This window comes from Phyllobates terribilis, unplaced genomic scaffold, assembly GCF_046119375.1.
Source record: "Phyllobates terribilis strain yellow unplaced genomic scaffold, ASM4611937v1 Scaffold_4__5_contigs__length_816908805, whole genome shotgun sequence".
Taxonomy (NCBI): Eukaryota; Metazoa; Chordata; class Amphibia; order Anura; family Dendrobatidae; genus Phyllobates; species Phyllobates terribilis.
The window spans coordinates 14,225,856-14,242,307 of NW_027362764.1; the positions used below are offsets into that span (position 1 = coordinate 14,225,856).

Here is a 16,452-nt window from a genome sequence, read left to right on the forward strand (position 1 = left end):
AGATAAGCGGCAGAGGCCGGGGTGTGAGAGGAGCGGCAGAGGTCGGGGTGTGAGATGAGCGGCAGAGGCCGAGGTGTGAGAGGAGCGGCAGAGGTCGGGGTGTGAAAGGAGCGGCAGAGGCCGGGGTGTGTGAGGAGCCGCAGAGGTCGAGGTGTGAGTGGAGCGGCAGAGGCCGAGGTGTGAGAGGAGCGGCAGAGGCCGAGGTGTGAGATGAGCGGCAGAGGCCGAGGTGTGAGAAGAGCGGCAGAGGCCGAGGTGTGAGAGGGGCGGCAGAGGCCGGGGTGTGAGAGGAGCGGCAGAGGTCGAGGTGTGAGATGAGCGGCAGAGGCCGAGGTGTGAGTGGAGCGGCAGAGGCCGGGGTGTGAGAGGAGCGGCAGAGGCCGAGGTGTGAGAGGAGCGGCAGAGGCCGAGGTGTGAGAGGAGCGGCAGAGGCTGAGGTGTGAGAGGAGCGGCAGAGGCCGAGGTGTGATAGGAGCGGCAGAGGCCGAGGTGTGAGAGGAGCGGCAGAGGCCGAGGTGTGAGAGGAGCGGCAGAGGCCGAGGTGTGAGTGGAGCGGCAGAGGCCGAGGTGTGAGTGGAGCGTCAGAGGCCGAGGTGTGAGAGGAGCGGCAGAGGCCGGGGTGTGAGAGGAGCGTCAGAGGTCGGGGTGTGAGAGGAGCGTCAGAGGCCGAGGTGTGACAGGAGCGGCAGAGGCCGAGGTGTGACAGGAGCGGCAGAGGCCGAGGTGTGAGAGGAGCGTCAGAGGCCGAGGTGTGAGAGGAGCGGCAGAGGCCGGGGTGTGAGAGGAGCGGCAGAGGCCGGGGTGTGAGAGGAGCGTCAGAGGCCGAGGTGTGAGAGGAGCGTCAGAGGCCGAGGTGTGAGAGGAGCGTCAGAGGCCGGGGTGTGAGAGGAGCGTCAGAGGCCGAGGTGTGAGAGGAGCGTCAGAGGCCGGGGTGTGAGAGGAGCGTCAGAGGCCGAGGTGTGAGAGGAGCGTCAGAGGCCGAGGTGTGAGAGGAGCGTCAGAGGCCGGGGTGTGAGAGGAGCGGCAGAGGCCGAGGTGTGAGAGGAGCGGCAGAGGCCGAGGTGTGAGAGGAGCGTCAGAGGTCGGGGTGTGAGAGGAGCATCAGAGGCCGAGGTGTGAGAGGAGCGTCAGAGGCCGAGGTGTGAGAGGAGCGTCAGAGGCCGGGGTGTGAGAGGAGCGTCAGAGGCCGAGGTGTGAGATGAGCGTCAGAGGCCGAGGTGTGAGAGGAGCGTCAGAGGCCGAGGTGTGAGAGGAGCGTCAGAGGCCGAGGTGTGAGAGGAGCGTCAGAGGCCGGGGTGTGAAATGAGCGTCAGAGGCCTAGGTGTGAGAGGAGCGGCAGAGGCCGGGGTGTGAGAGGAGCGGCAGAGGTCGAGGTGTGAGATGAGCGGCAGAGGCCGAGGTGTGAGTGGAGCGGCAGAGGCCGAGGTGTGAGAGGAGCGTCAGAGGCCGGGGTGTGAGAGGAGCGTCAGAGGTCGAGGTGTGAGAGGAGCGGCAGAGGCCGAGGTGTGAGAGGAGCGGCAGAGGCCGGGGTGTGAGAGGAGCGGCAGAGGCCGAGGTGTGAGAGGAGCGGCAGAGGCCGAGGTGTGAGAGGAGCGGCAGAGGCCGAGGTGTGAGAGGAGCGGCAGAGGCCGAGGTGTGAGAGGAGCGGCAGAGGCCGAGGTGTGAGAGGAGCGGCAGAGGCCGGGGTGTGAGAGGAGCGGCAGAGGCCGAGGTGTGAGAGGAGCGGCAGAGGCCGAGGTGTGAGAGGAGCGGCAGAGGCCGAGGTGTGAGAGGAGCGTCAGAGGCCGAGGTGTGAGAGGAGCGTCAGAGGCCGAGGTGTGAGAGGAGCGTCAGAGGCCGAGGTGTGAGAGGAGCGTCAGAGGCCGGGGTGTGAGAGGAGCGTCAGAGGCCGAGGTGTGAGAGGAGCGTCAGAGGCCGGGGTGTGAGAGGAGCGTCAGAGGCCGAGGTGTGAGAGGAGCGTCAGAGGCCGAGGTGTGAGAGGAGCGTCAGAGGCCGAGGTGTGAGAGGAGCGTCAGAGGCCGAGGTGTGAGAGGAGCGTCAGAGGCCGAGGTGTGAGAGGAGCGGCAGAGGCCGAGGTGTGAAATGAGCGTCAGAGGCCTAGGTGTGAGAGGAGCGTCAGAGGCCGAGGTGTGAGAAGAGCGGCAGAGGCCGAGGTGTGAGAGGAGCGTCAGAGGCCTAGGTGTGAGAAGAGCGTCAGAGGCCGAGGTGTGAGAGGAGCGTCAGAGGCCGAGGTGTGAGAGGAGCGTCAGAGGCCGAGGTGTGAGAGGAGCGGCAGAGGCCGGGGTGTGAGAGGAGAGGCAGAGGCCGAGGTGTGAGAGGAGCGGCAGAGGCCGGGGTGTGAGAGGAGCGGCAGAGGCCGGGGTGTGAGAGGAGCGTCAGAGGCCGGGGTGTGAGAGGAGCGTCAGAGGCCGAGGTGTGAGAGGAGCGTCAGAGGCCGAGGTGTGAGAGGAGCGTCAGAGGCCGAGGTGTGAGAGGAGCGTCAGAGGCCGAGGTGTGAGAGGAGCGTCAGAGGCCGAGGTGTGAGAGGAGCGTCAGAGGCCGGGGTGTGAGAGGAGCGTCAGAGGCCGGGGTGTGAGAGGAGCGGCAGAGGTCGGGGTGTGAGAGGAGCGGCAGAGGCCGGGGTGTGAGAGGAGCGGCAGAGGCCGGGGTGTGAGAGGAGCGGCAGAGGCCGGGGTGTGAGAGGAGCGGCAGAGGCCGGGGTGTGAGAGGAGCGTCAGAGGCCGAGGTGTGAGAGGAGCGTCAGAGGCCGGGGTGTGAGAGGAGCGTCAGAGGCCGGGGTGTGAGAGGAGCGTCAGAGGCCGAGGTGTGAGAGGAGCGGCAGAGGCCGAGGTGTGAGAGGAGCGTCAGAGGCCGAGGTGTGAGAGGAGCGTCAGAGGCCGGGGTGTGAGAGGAGCGGCAGAGGCCGGGGTGTGAGAGGAGCGTCAGAGGCCGAGGTGTGAGAGGAGCGTCAGAGGCCGAGGTGTGAGAGGAGCGTCAGAGGCCGAGGTGTGAGAGGAGCGGCAGAGGCCGGGGTGTGAGAGGAGCGGCAGAGGCCGGGGTGTGAGAGGAGCGTCAGAGGCCGAGGTGTGAGAGGAGCGTCAGAGGCCGGGGTGTGAGAGGAGCGGCAGAGGCCGAGGTGTGAGAGGTACGATGATGATGGTGGCGCAGGTCGTTGGCTGTCGCTTGGCGGCTCCCGGTCACATGACATCAGCAGATGATAAACCGCTGAGGACGACGCCAATGCTTCTTCTGATTCGGCTGAACGCAGAGAGCACTAGCTGACGAGGAACTATAACCACCCGTCAAAGCCGCCGAGGTTTTGCTGTAGATCTGCAAAAATTCATTTCTTATAAATGGCCGTTTTTCCTGGTTCTTCACGTCTCGAAACCCCGCACACAGGTTAAGTCATCGGGATCTGAGCCGAGGAGGCCGGAGGTCTGGTCACCGCGCCGCCCAGGACCCCCGACAGGCGCAGGCTGTGCCCCCATGCTTTACGCTGCAGCTTTCCTCCATCAGGGCACCATTGTAATCGGCTCCTGCTTAGTTGCATTGTGTATCGGCATCTGTAGAACCCTCCTGCTTCTCTGAATAGGCTCCTGCTGCTGTATCCTTCCTACCTGCTTTACACTGCAGCTTTGCTTTTTGTTGATTTTGCAGATTGATCTGCTCCGGACCCTGATGAGTGACGATCCCCCTGTCCGGACCCTGATGAGTGACGATCCCCCTGTCCGGACCCTGATGAGTGACGATCCCGCTGTCCGGAGCTGGAGCTGCTCCTACTACCTGCCTGGGGAGAAGCGATGGCGTCCGGGGCGGCTGTCACTGACCGCCACTCACCTGCGCCTCCTGCTGGACGGAGCCGACCGCTTTGCTGTTAACGTCCCGCTCTCCGCCATCGATGAGATGAAGAAGCAGTCGTCCAGTTATATCTTCAGCGCCATCACGGTGCTGGTGCGCGGCGGGGACAAGCACTGGATCGGCTCGCTGGCGCCCAGCAGGGACGCCGCCTTCACCGTGCTGGAGCATTTCTGGAGGGAGCGGCTGCTGTCACCGCGAGGGGAGCAGGGCGCCCCCAACACCTCCCGGGGGGCTGAGCTCATCGCCATCATGTCTGGCTCCCAGAGACGCCTGGAGGACACCACTCGGGTCCTGCACCACCAGGGGGAGCAGCTGGGCAACGTCATGAGCGGCCTGAGCAAGATAGAGGGCGACATGGCCACCGCCGACAGGTGAGAGTCATCCTGAGCCCCCTGCTGCACGAGAGTCATGCCAGGGAGAGAGCAGAGGATCTAACCATAACCCTGCTCATCCTGAGCCCCCTGCTTCATGACAGCAGGACCAGGGAAGGAGAGCAGAGCAGAGGGTCTACCATTAACTCTCTGCTACCTGCACTGCTCATCCAGAGCCACCTGCTGCATGACAGTGATGCCAGGGACGGAGAGCAGAGGATCTACCATTAACCCCCTCCTGCATTGTGTTCATGAACCAGGAGGTGCAGGATGAGCGCTGCGGTAGTCTGGGACGCCTGGTGACCGCCCCATAGATGACCTGTCCTCAGGACAGACCCTATAGTGGTCTATAGTGGTCCGGCTCTCCCCTCCACCACAGCCGCCATTGATGTGGTGACACTAGCGGTTGGGTGCGACGATCTGCAGCGACCCCCCTCTGGTTGTCGTCCTCAGGATGTTGTCGGTCCTGGAGTCTCCGTCCTGGTGGCCGTTCAGCAGGAGTCCTTGGAAGAGGACGGCCAGTAAAGAAGTAGAGGCGGCCACCCGGAGCCGCGGGAAGGAGGGGGTCATCACTACCATCCCCATCGTCTTCTGCCGTCACCCCGAGGTGGCCCTCCGCCCGGGTCACCTGACCCTCCTGCTGTCCGCCCTGGAGATCTGTGACTGCGACCTGCGGCCGGTGCAGTGCTACGAGCGGCAGGACGTGGACGACATCAGGCTGGTCAGCGGCCACGAGATCAGGGTCCGGCAGAGGTTCATCGGGCGGCCGGACGTCACCTGCAGCGTCATCTCCGCCAGATTACCGGACGTCCTGCCCCTGCTGGAGCTGCAGTACAAGAGGAGGCTGGAGGGCCTGGAGGAGGCCGCCATGGTCAGCCACGGGGGCCGGGCGCCTCCCAGCGACAGGAGCCCAGGGGGACAGACAGGTAACAGCACAGGAGCCGGCCCCCGCCGAGCACGTCGCCGCATACTCCACTCTCACCCAGTGCTGCACTCTCACCCAGTGCTGCACTCACACCCAGAGCTGCACTCACACCCAGAGCTGCACTCTCACCCAGAGCTGCACTCACATCACCGCATACTGCACTCACCTCCAGAGCTGTACTCACCTCCACAGCTGCACTCACCTCCAGAGCTGCACTCACACCCAGACCTACACTCACATCACCGCATACTCCACTCACACCCAGAGCTGCACTCACTATTCTGCCTTATACTCCTCTCACACCCAGAGCTGCACTCACTATTCTGCCTTATACTCCAGTCACATCCAGAGCTGCACTCACACCCAGAGCTGCACTCACTATTCTGCCTTATACTCCAGTCACATCCAGTGCTGCACTCACACCCAGAGCTGCACTCACTATTCTGCTGTCTTATACTCTACTCACCTCCAGGGCTGCACTCACTATTCTGCTGTCTTATACTCTACTCATCTCCAGGGCTGCACTCACTATTCTGCTGTCTTATACTGCACTCACCTCCAGAGCTGCTCTCACTATTCTGCTGTCATATAAATCAACTCACACCCAAAGCTGCACTCACTATTCTGCTGTTTTATACTCCACTCACACCCTGAGCTGCATTCAGTATTCTGCTGTCTTATACTCCAGTCACCTCCAGAGCTGCACTTACTATTCTGCTGTTTTATACTCCACTCACACCCTGAGCTGCATTCAGTATTCTGCTGTCACATCTCCAGTCACCTTCAGAGCTGCACTCACTATTCTGCTGTTACATCATGTTTTATACTCCAGTCAACTCCAAAGCTGCGGTCAGAAAATCCCCTTGCACTACCTCCACTGACCACTAGATGGCGCTCTGGGATCACACAACTTTCATCCTCTTTCTATAATGGGAACAAACCATTTTAACTCAAGAAAAGAGAGAGAAAGCGACAGGAGGACTGGTGCAGAAAGTCCCTGTAAACCCTTTATCTCATCTGCAGTCACACACAAAGCACCATCTGTAAATCTGCTATTATATTTTGTGTTATACTCCAGTCACATCCAGAGCTGCTCCGCAGAGTCCGGCCCCACTGTGATCTGCAGCAAGATGTGATGAATTCTTACCTTAAAGCTAAATGCAAAACAGCTGAACTGTGAGCGCAGCTCTGGATGTGACTGGAGTATAAGTGCCGCTGTGAAAGTAGAATTGGGAATTTGGCAACCAATCAGTATAATCAGGAACGTTCCCATTGTCTGACTGTGGACAGAGCTGCTGCACACCGTAACTTACAAAGCTGCAGAACTTTTCACACTCAGATCCCCCCTGCAGTTTGTCAGTTGGTTCAGTCCTTTCCGCTATAATCCCGATCCTCCAGGCGGCAGTCACATGACCTCTCGCCTCCGTGCTCGCTGTTACTCATTAGCCTGTGGAGAGGTTTCCCCTGTTTTTAATGAGAATGCGGCTCACAATCATTAACCATCCGCCGTCCACCACCGCTTAATACACACATTAGTAGGACTCCTCATCCTCCCCCCACCCCATATTGACTGGTTTGTCCTTGTGGCCATGAGATTATTCATCATGAAGCCACTTTGATGTTGACGCCTCGGCGATCGCCCCGCAAACAGTCGACACCTCTGTTATCGACCTTATGAATGATGGAGGCTTCAGTGATCACACCAGGAATAGTCGACACCTCTTTGATCGCCATCTCGGTAATCACCCCGGGAATGATCAACCCCCCCAGTGATCACCCTGGGAATGGTCGACCCCCCCTCCAGGGATCACCCTGGGAATGGTCGACCCCCCCCAGTGATCACCCTGGGAATGATCGACCCCCCCCAAGTGATCACCCTGGGAATGATTGACATCTTGGTGATCATCCTGGGAATGATCAACGTCTCAGTGATCGGCCCATGAATGATCAACGCTTCTCTGACCGCCCCATAAATAATCAATGCTTGTGTGCTCGCCCAATGAATGATCAATGCCTCTGTGATTTTCTTTTGATGGATCTACACCTCGTCTATAAGCCCAGGAGCGATGGATGTCTCAGTGATCACCCTGTGAACGATCAATGTCTCAGTTATTGCCCTGTGAATGATCAACGTCTCAGTGATCAATCTGTGAATGATCGACGCTTTGGTAACCTTCCTGTGAAGGATCAACATCTTGGTGATTGCCCTGCGAATGATGAATGCCTCTTTGATCCCCCCCCCCCCCATGAATGATCGACACCTATGTGATGGGTCTGTGAACAATCAACATATCCGTGAGTGCCCTGTGAGCAATCAGTGCCTTGGTGATCGCCCCATGTATGATCGACACCTTGGTAATCTTTCTGTGAAGGATTGATGCCTCAGTGATCATTCATGAGCGATTGACACCTTGGTGTTCACCCTGTGAACGATCGACACCTTACTGATCAGCCCGTGACCAATCAACGACTCAGGGATCGCCCTATGAACAATCAACACCTCAGTAATGGGCCTGTGAATGATCGACGCCTCGGTGATTGCCCTGTGAACAATTGATGCCTCAATGAACGCGCCAGTTAATATCGACACCTCTGTAATCACAATGTGAATGATCGGAGCCAGGATTGGTCGACACTTCATTGATCACCCTGAGAATGATCTCTCCATGAACGATCAACGCCTCCGTTATCGTCCCAAGAACGGTTGACGCCTCTGTAATCGCCACGTGAATGATCAAAGCCTTGGTGATCGAGCCAGGAACGTCGACACCTCTTTGATCTCCTTGAGAATGATGTCTCAGTGATTACTCCATGAATGATTGACCCCTCAGAGATCACACCTGGAATGATTGACGTCTCAGTGATCGCCCCATGAATGATCGACGCGTCAGTGATTGCCTCATGAATGATCAATGCCTCTGTGATCACCCAATTAAGGAGCAACACGTCGATGATTGCCCAGTGAATTATTGACGCCCCGGTGATCTTCTTGTGAGGGATTGATGATCGGCCCGCAAAAGATTGACGTCTCATTGATTGCCCTATGAATGATCAACGACTCAGTGATCGCTCTATGAACGATCAACGTCTTGGTAACTTCCCTGTGAAGGATCAGCACCTTGGTGATTGCCCTGGGAATGATCGAAGCCTCTTTGATCGCCCCATGAATGATCAACACCTCGGTGATTGGTCCGTAAATAATCGACGTCCCAGTGATTGTCTTGTGAACGATTAATGCCTCGGTGATCGCTCCGTGAGCGATCAATGCCTTGGTGTTCGCCTTGTGAACGATCGACACCTCATTGATCAGCCCTTGAACGATCGACGTCTCAAGGATCGCTCTTTGAATGATCAACACCTCGGCGATGGACCTGTTAATGATTGACGCCTTGGTGATTGCCCTAGAAATGATCAATACCTCGGTGATCACCCTGTGAATGATCAATGCCTCTGTGATCACCCTGTGAATGATCGACACCTTAGTGATCGCCCTGTCAATGATCGATGCCTTGGTGATTGCGCCATGAATGATCGACACCTTGGTGATCACCCTGTGAATGGTCAATACCTCGGTGATCGCTCTGTGAACAATTGACGGCTCGGTGAACACCCTGTGAACGATCGACAGCTCGGTGATCGCCTTGTGAATGATCGGAGTCTCAGTGATCGCCCTGTGAACGAACAATGGCTCAGTAATCGCACTGTGAATGATTGTCGGCTCGGTTATCGCCCTGTGAATGGTTGGAGCCTCAGTGATCGCCCTGTGAATGATCACAGCCTCGGTGATCGCCCTGTGAATGATCACAGCCTCGGTGATCGCCCTGTGAACGATTGACGGCTTAATGATCGACCCTGTATACGATCTACAACTCGGTGATTGCCCTGTTAACTATCAGAGCCTCGGTTATTGCCCTGTTAACGAACAATGCCTCGGTGATCACTCCGTCAACGATCGACGCCTTGGTGTCCGCCTTGTAAACGATCAACACCTCATTGATCAGCCCTTGAACGATCGACGTCTCAAGGATCGCTCTTTGAATGATCAAACCCTCAGCGATGGACCTGCTAACGATTGATGCCTTGATGATTGCGCTGGAAATGATCAATGATCTCCCTGTGAATAATCGACGCCTCTGTGATCGCCCTGTGAATGATCGACGTCTCTGTGATCACCCTGTGAATGATCGACGCCTCTGTGATCACCCTGTGAATGATCGACGCCTCTGTGATCGCCCTGTGAATGATCGACGCCTCTGTGATCGCCCTGTGAATGATCGACGCCTCTGTGATCGCCCTGTGAATGATCGACGCCTCTGTGATCGTCCTGTGAATGATCGACGCCTCTGTGATCGCCCTGTGAATGATCGACGCCTCTGTGATCACCCTTTGAATGATCGACGCCTCTGTGATCACCCTTTGAATGATCGACGCCTCTGTGATCGCCCTGTGAATGATCGACGCCTCTGTGATCGCCCTGTGAATGATCGACGCCTCTGTGATCGCCCTGTGAATGATCGACGCCTCTGTGATCGCCCTGTGAATGATCGACGCCTCTGTGATCGCCCTGTGAATGATCGACGCCTCTGTGATCGTCCTGTGAATGATCGACGCCTCTGTGATCGCCCTGTGAATGATCGACGCCTCTGTGATCGCCCTGTGAATGATCGACGCCTCTGTGATCACCCTGTGAATGATCGACGCCTCTGTGATCACCCTTTGAATGATCGACGCCTCTGTGATCGCCCTGTGAATGATCGACGCCTCTGTGATCGTCCTGTGAATGATCGACGCCTCTGTGATCGCCCTGTGAATGATCGACGCCTCTGTGATCACCCTGTGAATGATCGACGCCTCTGTGATCACCCTTTGAATGATCGACGCCTTAGTGATCGCCCTGTGAATGATCGACGCCTCTGTGATCGCCCTGTGAATGATCGACGCCTCTGTGATCGCCCTGTGAATGATCGACGCCTCTGTGATCACCCTTTGAATGATCGACGCCTTAGTGATCGCCCTCTCAATGATCGCCGCCTTGGTGATCACGCCATGAATGATCAGCAGCTCGGTGATTGGTCCGTGAATGGTCGACGCTTCGGTGAATGCCCTGTGAACAATCGACGCCTTGGTGATCGCCCTGTGAATGATTGTCTCCTTGCTAATAGCCCTGTGAACCATTGACGCCTTGGTGATCACCCTGTGAATGATCAACACCTCGGGGGTGGGCCTGTTAATGATTGCCCTGAAATGATCAAGACTTTGGTGATCACCCTGTGAACAATCGACACCTCGGTGATCGCTCTGTGAACGATCGACACTTCGGTGATAGCCATGTGAATGATCGATTCATGGGTGATGGCCCTATGAATGATAAATGCCTTGGGGATCGCTCTGTAAATGATCGGAGCCTCTGTGATCGCCCTATGAACAATCGACAGCTTGATAATCACTCTGTGAATGATAGGAGCTTTGGTGATTGCCCTGTGAACCATCGACGCCTTGGTGATCGCCTTGTAAATTGGTCAACAACTCAGTGATGGGCCTCTGAATGATTGACGCATTAGTGATTGCCCTGGAAATGATCAAAACCTTGGTGATCTTCCTGTGAACGATTGACACCTCTGTGATCGCCCTGTGAACAATCGACACTTCGGTGATAGCCCTGTGAACGATCGATGCCTTGATGATCGCCCTCTGAACCGACAGAGCATCGGTAATCGCCCTATGAACGATCGACGGCTCAGTGATTGCCCTGTGAACAATTGACGGCTCGGTGATCACCCTGTGAACGATCGACAGCTCGGTGAACACCCTGTGAAAAAACAGAGCTTTGGTGATCGCCCTGTGAACGATCAGAGCCTCGGTGGTCGCCCTGTGAATGATCGACACCTCGGTGATCACCCTGTGAACAATTGACTTCCCGGTGATCACCCTGTGAATCAACAGAGCTTTGGTGATCGCCCTGTGAATGATCGACGCCTCGGTGATCACTCTGTGAACAATCGGCAGCTCGGTGAACACCCTGTGAACGATCAACAGCTCGGTGATCGCCCTGTTAATGATTGACGGCTCGATGATCGCCCTGTGAACGATCAGAGCCTCTGTGATCGCCCTTTGGACGAACAATGGCTCAGTAATCGCCCTGTGAACGATCGACGGCTCGGTGATCGCCCTGTGAACGACCGGAGCCTCAATGATCGCCCTTTGAATGATCAGAGCTTCTGTGATCGCCTTGTGAATGATCAACGGCTTGGTGATCGACCCTGTGAACGATCGACGACTCGGTGATCGCCCTGTGAACGACCGGAGCCTCAATGATCGCCCTGTGAATGATCGGAGCCTCTGTAATCGCCCTTTGGACGAACAATGGCTCAGTAATCGCCCTGTGAACGATCGACGGCTCGGTGATCGCCCTGTGAACGACCGGACCCTCAATGATCGCCCTTTGAATGATCAAAGCTTCTGTGATCGCTTGGTGAACGATCAACGGCTTGGTGATCGACCCTGTGAACGATCGACGACTCGGTGATCGCTCTGTGAACTTTCGGAGCTCTGGTTATTGCCCTGTTAACGAATAACAGCTCGGTAATCGCCCGGTGAACGATCAGAGCCTTGGTGAGATGGAGACTGCACACAGTGACTGCACAGGAGGAGAGCTGCTGTTTTTTTTAGCAGAGTCCATCCACAGTTGCCACTGAGGATCTGCTCCTCTCTCCAGCAGATGGCGCCACCCTTCTTTTCATATTTTTTTCTTTTTTTAGATTCCTGGCTGTTGGACACAATTGTGAGATCTGCACCCTGTAGGGCAGGAGAAGTGCAGACCATGATCCAGGACCTGGAGGTGACCGACTCCGAGAAGCAGGAGCTTAGGAAGGTAACGCCTCGGTATATGCATCCACACCCCCTCCCATGTCACAATTAGTGATAAAAGATATAATAATAATAATTTTTATTTCTATAGCGCCAACATATTCCGCAGCACTTTACATTTTAGAGGGGACTTGTACAGACAGAAAGACATTACAGAATAACAATAATCATCATCAGGTACCAGGAGGAGAGAGGACCGTGCTCGCAAGCTACAATCTATGAGGAGATAGGGGGGACGGGAAAGCTGGATGGTAACGATTGCTTGTATTGTACGGTCAGCCATCAATGTAATAAATAGGGTAATCACCTAATGCTAAATGAACCAGTCACCAACAAGTGTGTGAACAAGTACAGACACAGAAGTCTATTAAGTACATGGGGGGGTGTGAACAGATTTGGAAGGAAGTTCTGTATGGGGGGAAAAAAAAGGGACAGTTAGATAAGGGAGGTGGAGTGATAGGCCAGTCTGAAGAAATGTGTTTTTAGGCCACGCTTAAAACTGTGGGTATTGAGGATTAATCGAAGAGTCCTGGGTAGTGCATTCCAAAGAATTGGCGCAGCACGGGAGAAGTTTTAGAGATGGGAGTGGGAGGTTCGGATTATTGAGGATGTTAATCTTAGGTGATTAGCAGAACGGAGGGCACGGGTAGGGTGGTAGACTGAGACAAGGGAGGAGATGTAGGGCGGTGCTGAAGCATGGAAAGGTTTGTGGGTGAGGGTGATGAGTTTATATTGAACTCTATGTTGGATGGGCAACCAGTGCAATGACTGGCACAGGGAAGAGGCATCGGTGTAGCGGTTGGCGAGGAATATGATCCTGGCTGCTGCATTTAGGATCGGATTGGAGGGGGGAGAGTTTGGTAAGAGGGAGACCGATTAGTAGAGCGTTGCAATAGTCCAGACAGGAATGAATAAGAGCGACAGTAAGAGTTTTTGCCGAGTCAAAGGTAAGAAAAGTTCTGATTCTAGAGATGTTTTTGAGGTGTAGATGATACGAGTGAGTGATTGGATCTGGGGAGTGAAGGAAAGATCTGAATCAAGTATAATCCAGAGACAGCGGGCTTGTTGCTGAGGAGTAATGGTGGAGCCACACAGAGAAATGGCAATATCGGGCACAGGTAGATTAATGGAGGGAGGAAGCACAAGAAGTTCAGTTTTTGACAGATTCAATTTTAGATAGAGGAAGGACATAATGTTAGAGACGGTGGAAAGACAATCACTGGTGTCTTGTAATAATTCAGGGGTGATGTCCGGAGCAGAGGAGTATAACTGGTGTCATCAGTATAGAGATGGTACTGAAAACCGAATCTGCTGATTGTTTCTCCAATAGGGGCAGTATATAGAGAGAAGAGGAGGAGGGGACCTAGGACTGATCCCTGCGGGACCCTGACAGTAAGGGCCCCGTCACACTAAGTGATGCAGCAGCGATCCCGACAACGATACGACCTGTCAGGGATCGTTGCTGCATCGCTAATACATCGCTGGTGAGCTGTCAAACAGGCAGGCTTACCAGCGATCAGGGGAGCAGCGACATCGTGGAAAGAATCGTTCCACGATGTCCTGCTCCCGTTACCAGTCTGCTGCTTAAGCAGGAGCAGGCTGGTAACTATGGTAAACATCGCGTTACTAAGTGCGCGTGTGCCCCTAGTAACCCGCTGTTTACCATGGATACCACTCTGCTACGGTGCGCGGGAGCCTCCGCTTACCGTAGCAGAGTGGTATCCATGGTAAACAGCGGGTTACTAAGTGCGCGCGTGCCCCTAGTAACCCGATGTTTATCATGGTTACCAGCCTGATCGCTGCTCCCGCTGGTCACAAACAGCGATGTGTGCTGGCCAGCGGGAGGACAACGACCAAAAAATGGTCCAGGACACTTTGCAGCGATCAGCGACCTCACAGCAGGGGCCTGATCGTTGCAAAGTGTCACACATAGCGACATCGCTGGTGAGGTCGCTGGTGAGTCACCAAAACCGTGACACAGCAGCGATATCGCTATGTGAGACGGGGGCTTAAGGGGAAAAGGGGAGGAAGACACAGAGAAGGAGCGGTCAGAGAGGTAGGAGGAGAACCAGGAGAGAGCAGTGTCCTTGAGGCCGATAGTGCGGAGCATAGTGAGGAGGAGCTGGTGATCCACAGTGTCGAATGCTGCAGAGAGATCCAGGAGATCAGCAGGGAGCAGTGACCATTAGATTTAGCTGTTAGTAGATCATTAGAGACTTTAGTGAGGGCAGTTTCAGTAGAATATAAAGAGCGGAAACCAGATTGTAAAGGGTCAAGGAGAGAGTTATCTGAGAGATAGCGGATTAGATGGGAGTGGACCAGGCTTTCCAGGAGTTTAGAGATGAAGGGAAGATTAGACACAGGTCTATAGTTAGCAGTGCAGTTCTGGTCGAGGGATGTTTTTTTTAATTAATGGATGTATGCTGGCGTGTTTAAATGAGGAGAGAAAGATACCGAGATTAAATATTTTAGTTAGGTGAGTGGTGAGAGCCGGGGAAAGGGACTGAAGGAGATGTGAGAGAACAGGGTCACTGGTGCAGGTGGTAGGGCGAGAAGATGCAAGGAGCCTGAACACTTCATCTTCTGTGACTGGTTCAAAGACAGAGAGTGAGCAAGATGCGATGGGACAGGGAGGATCGTGCTTGGTATTAGGGGATTGGGAGAAAATTTCCTGACTGATATGGTCAATTTTTTCTCCGAAATAATTAGCCAGATCGTCAGCGCTGAGGTCGTAGTCGGGGCTTTCACTCTTGGATGGAGGAGGGAATGAAAAGTGTCAAAGAGGCGTTTAGGATTTTTGGAAAGTGTGGTGATGAGGGTATTGAAATAGGTATATCACACTGCCAACACCGAGAACCTTCACCTGCAGATGGCGCCATCATACAAGTGCTGCACCCACACATCACCACCCATGTATGCAGCGCGAGCACAGCAGAGGAGCCTGGAGATATAATAATAGTGTTATGGAGGTGTTACATAGGACTGCAGGTGGCATCTACTACATTATCTGTACTCAGAGAGTTATCACTGTGTTATCTGTGGTGTTACATAGGACTGCAGGTGACATCTACTACATTATCTGTACTCAGAGAGTTATCACTGTGTTATCTGTGGTGTTACATAGGACTGCAGGTGACATCTACTACATTATCTGTATTAAGAGAGTTATCACAGTGTTATCTGTGGTGTTACATAGGACTGCAGGTGGCATCTACTACATTATCTGTACTCAGAGAGTTATCACTGTGTTATCTGTGGTGTTACATAGGACTGCAGGTGACGTCTACTACATTATATGTACTCAGAGAGTTATCACTGTGTTATCTGTGGTGTTACATGGGACTGCAGGTGACATCTACTACATTATCTGTACTCAGAGAGTTATCACTGTGTTATCTGTGGTGTTACATGGGACTGCAGGTGACATCTACTACATTATCTGTACTCAGAGAGTTATCACTGTGTTATCTGTGGTGTTACATAGGACTGCAGGTGACATCTACTACATTATCTGTACCCAGAGAGTTATCACTGTGCTATCTGTGGTTTTACATAGGACTGCAGGTGGCATCTACTACATTATCTGTACTCAGAGAGTTATCACTGTGTTATCTGTGGTGTTACATAGGACTGCAGGTGACATCTACTACATTATCTGTAGTCAGAGAGTTATCATTGTGTTATCTGTGGTGTTACATAGGACTGCAGGTGGCATCTACTACATTATCTGTACTCAGAGAGATATCACTGTGTTATCTGTGGTGTTACATAGGACTGCAGGTGACATCTACTACATTATCTGCACTCAGAGAGTTATCACTGTGTTATCTGTGGTGTTACATAGGACTGCAGGTGACATCTACTACATTATCTGTACTCAGAGAGTTATCACTGTGTTATCTGTGGTATTACATAGGACTGCAGGTGACATATACTACATTATCTGTACTCAGAGAGTTATCACTGTGCTATCTGTGGTGTTACATAGGACTGCAGGTGACATCTATTACATTATCTGTACTCAGAGAGTTATCACTGCATTATCTGTGGTGTTACATAGGACTGCAGGTGACATCTACTACATTATCTGCACTCAGAGAGTTATCACTGTGTTATCTGTGGTGATGGGCGCTGTGCCTCCGCACGTCGTGCTGTGTGTGCTGAGCGGTTGGTTTGGGTGTATTAGTGATGGGCGCTGTGCCTCCGCACATCGTACTGTGTGTGCTGAGCGGTTGTTTGGGAGTATTAGTGATGGGCGCTGTGCCTCCGCACGTCGTGCTGTGTGTGCTGAGCGGTTGGTTTGGGTGTATTAGTGATGGGTGCTGTGCCTCCGCACGTCGTGCTGTGTGTGCTGAGCGGTTGGTTTGGGTGTATTAGTGATGGGCGCTGTGCCTCCGCACATCGTACTGTGTGTGCTGAGCGGTTGTTTGGGAGTATTAGTGATGGGCGCTG

General features: G+C 54.3%; 1 protein-coding gene across 2 annotated transcripts in view; it reads left to right on the forward strand.

The window, feature by feature from the left end:
* Positions 1–16,452, forward strand: part of SNAP47 (synaptosome associated protein 47) — a 128,558-nt gene that overhangs the window by 11,062 nt on the left and 101,044 nt on the right. The window contains exons 2-4 of one of the 2 annotated variants that reach the window (XM_073677163.1): positions 3,637–4,208; positions 4,662–5,134; positions 11,892–12,004. In XM_073677163.1, coding sequence (XP_073533264.1) covers positions 3,658–4,208; positions 4,662–5,134; positions 11,892–12,004 — 1,137 coding nt within the window. In that variant the 5' untranslated portion in view covers positions 3,637–3,657. The remainder of the gene's footprint in view (positions 1–3,636; positions 4,209–4,661; positions 5,135–11,891; positions 12,005–16,452) is intronic. The other variant, XM_073677164.1, reaches the window with a different exon arrangement.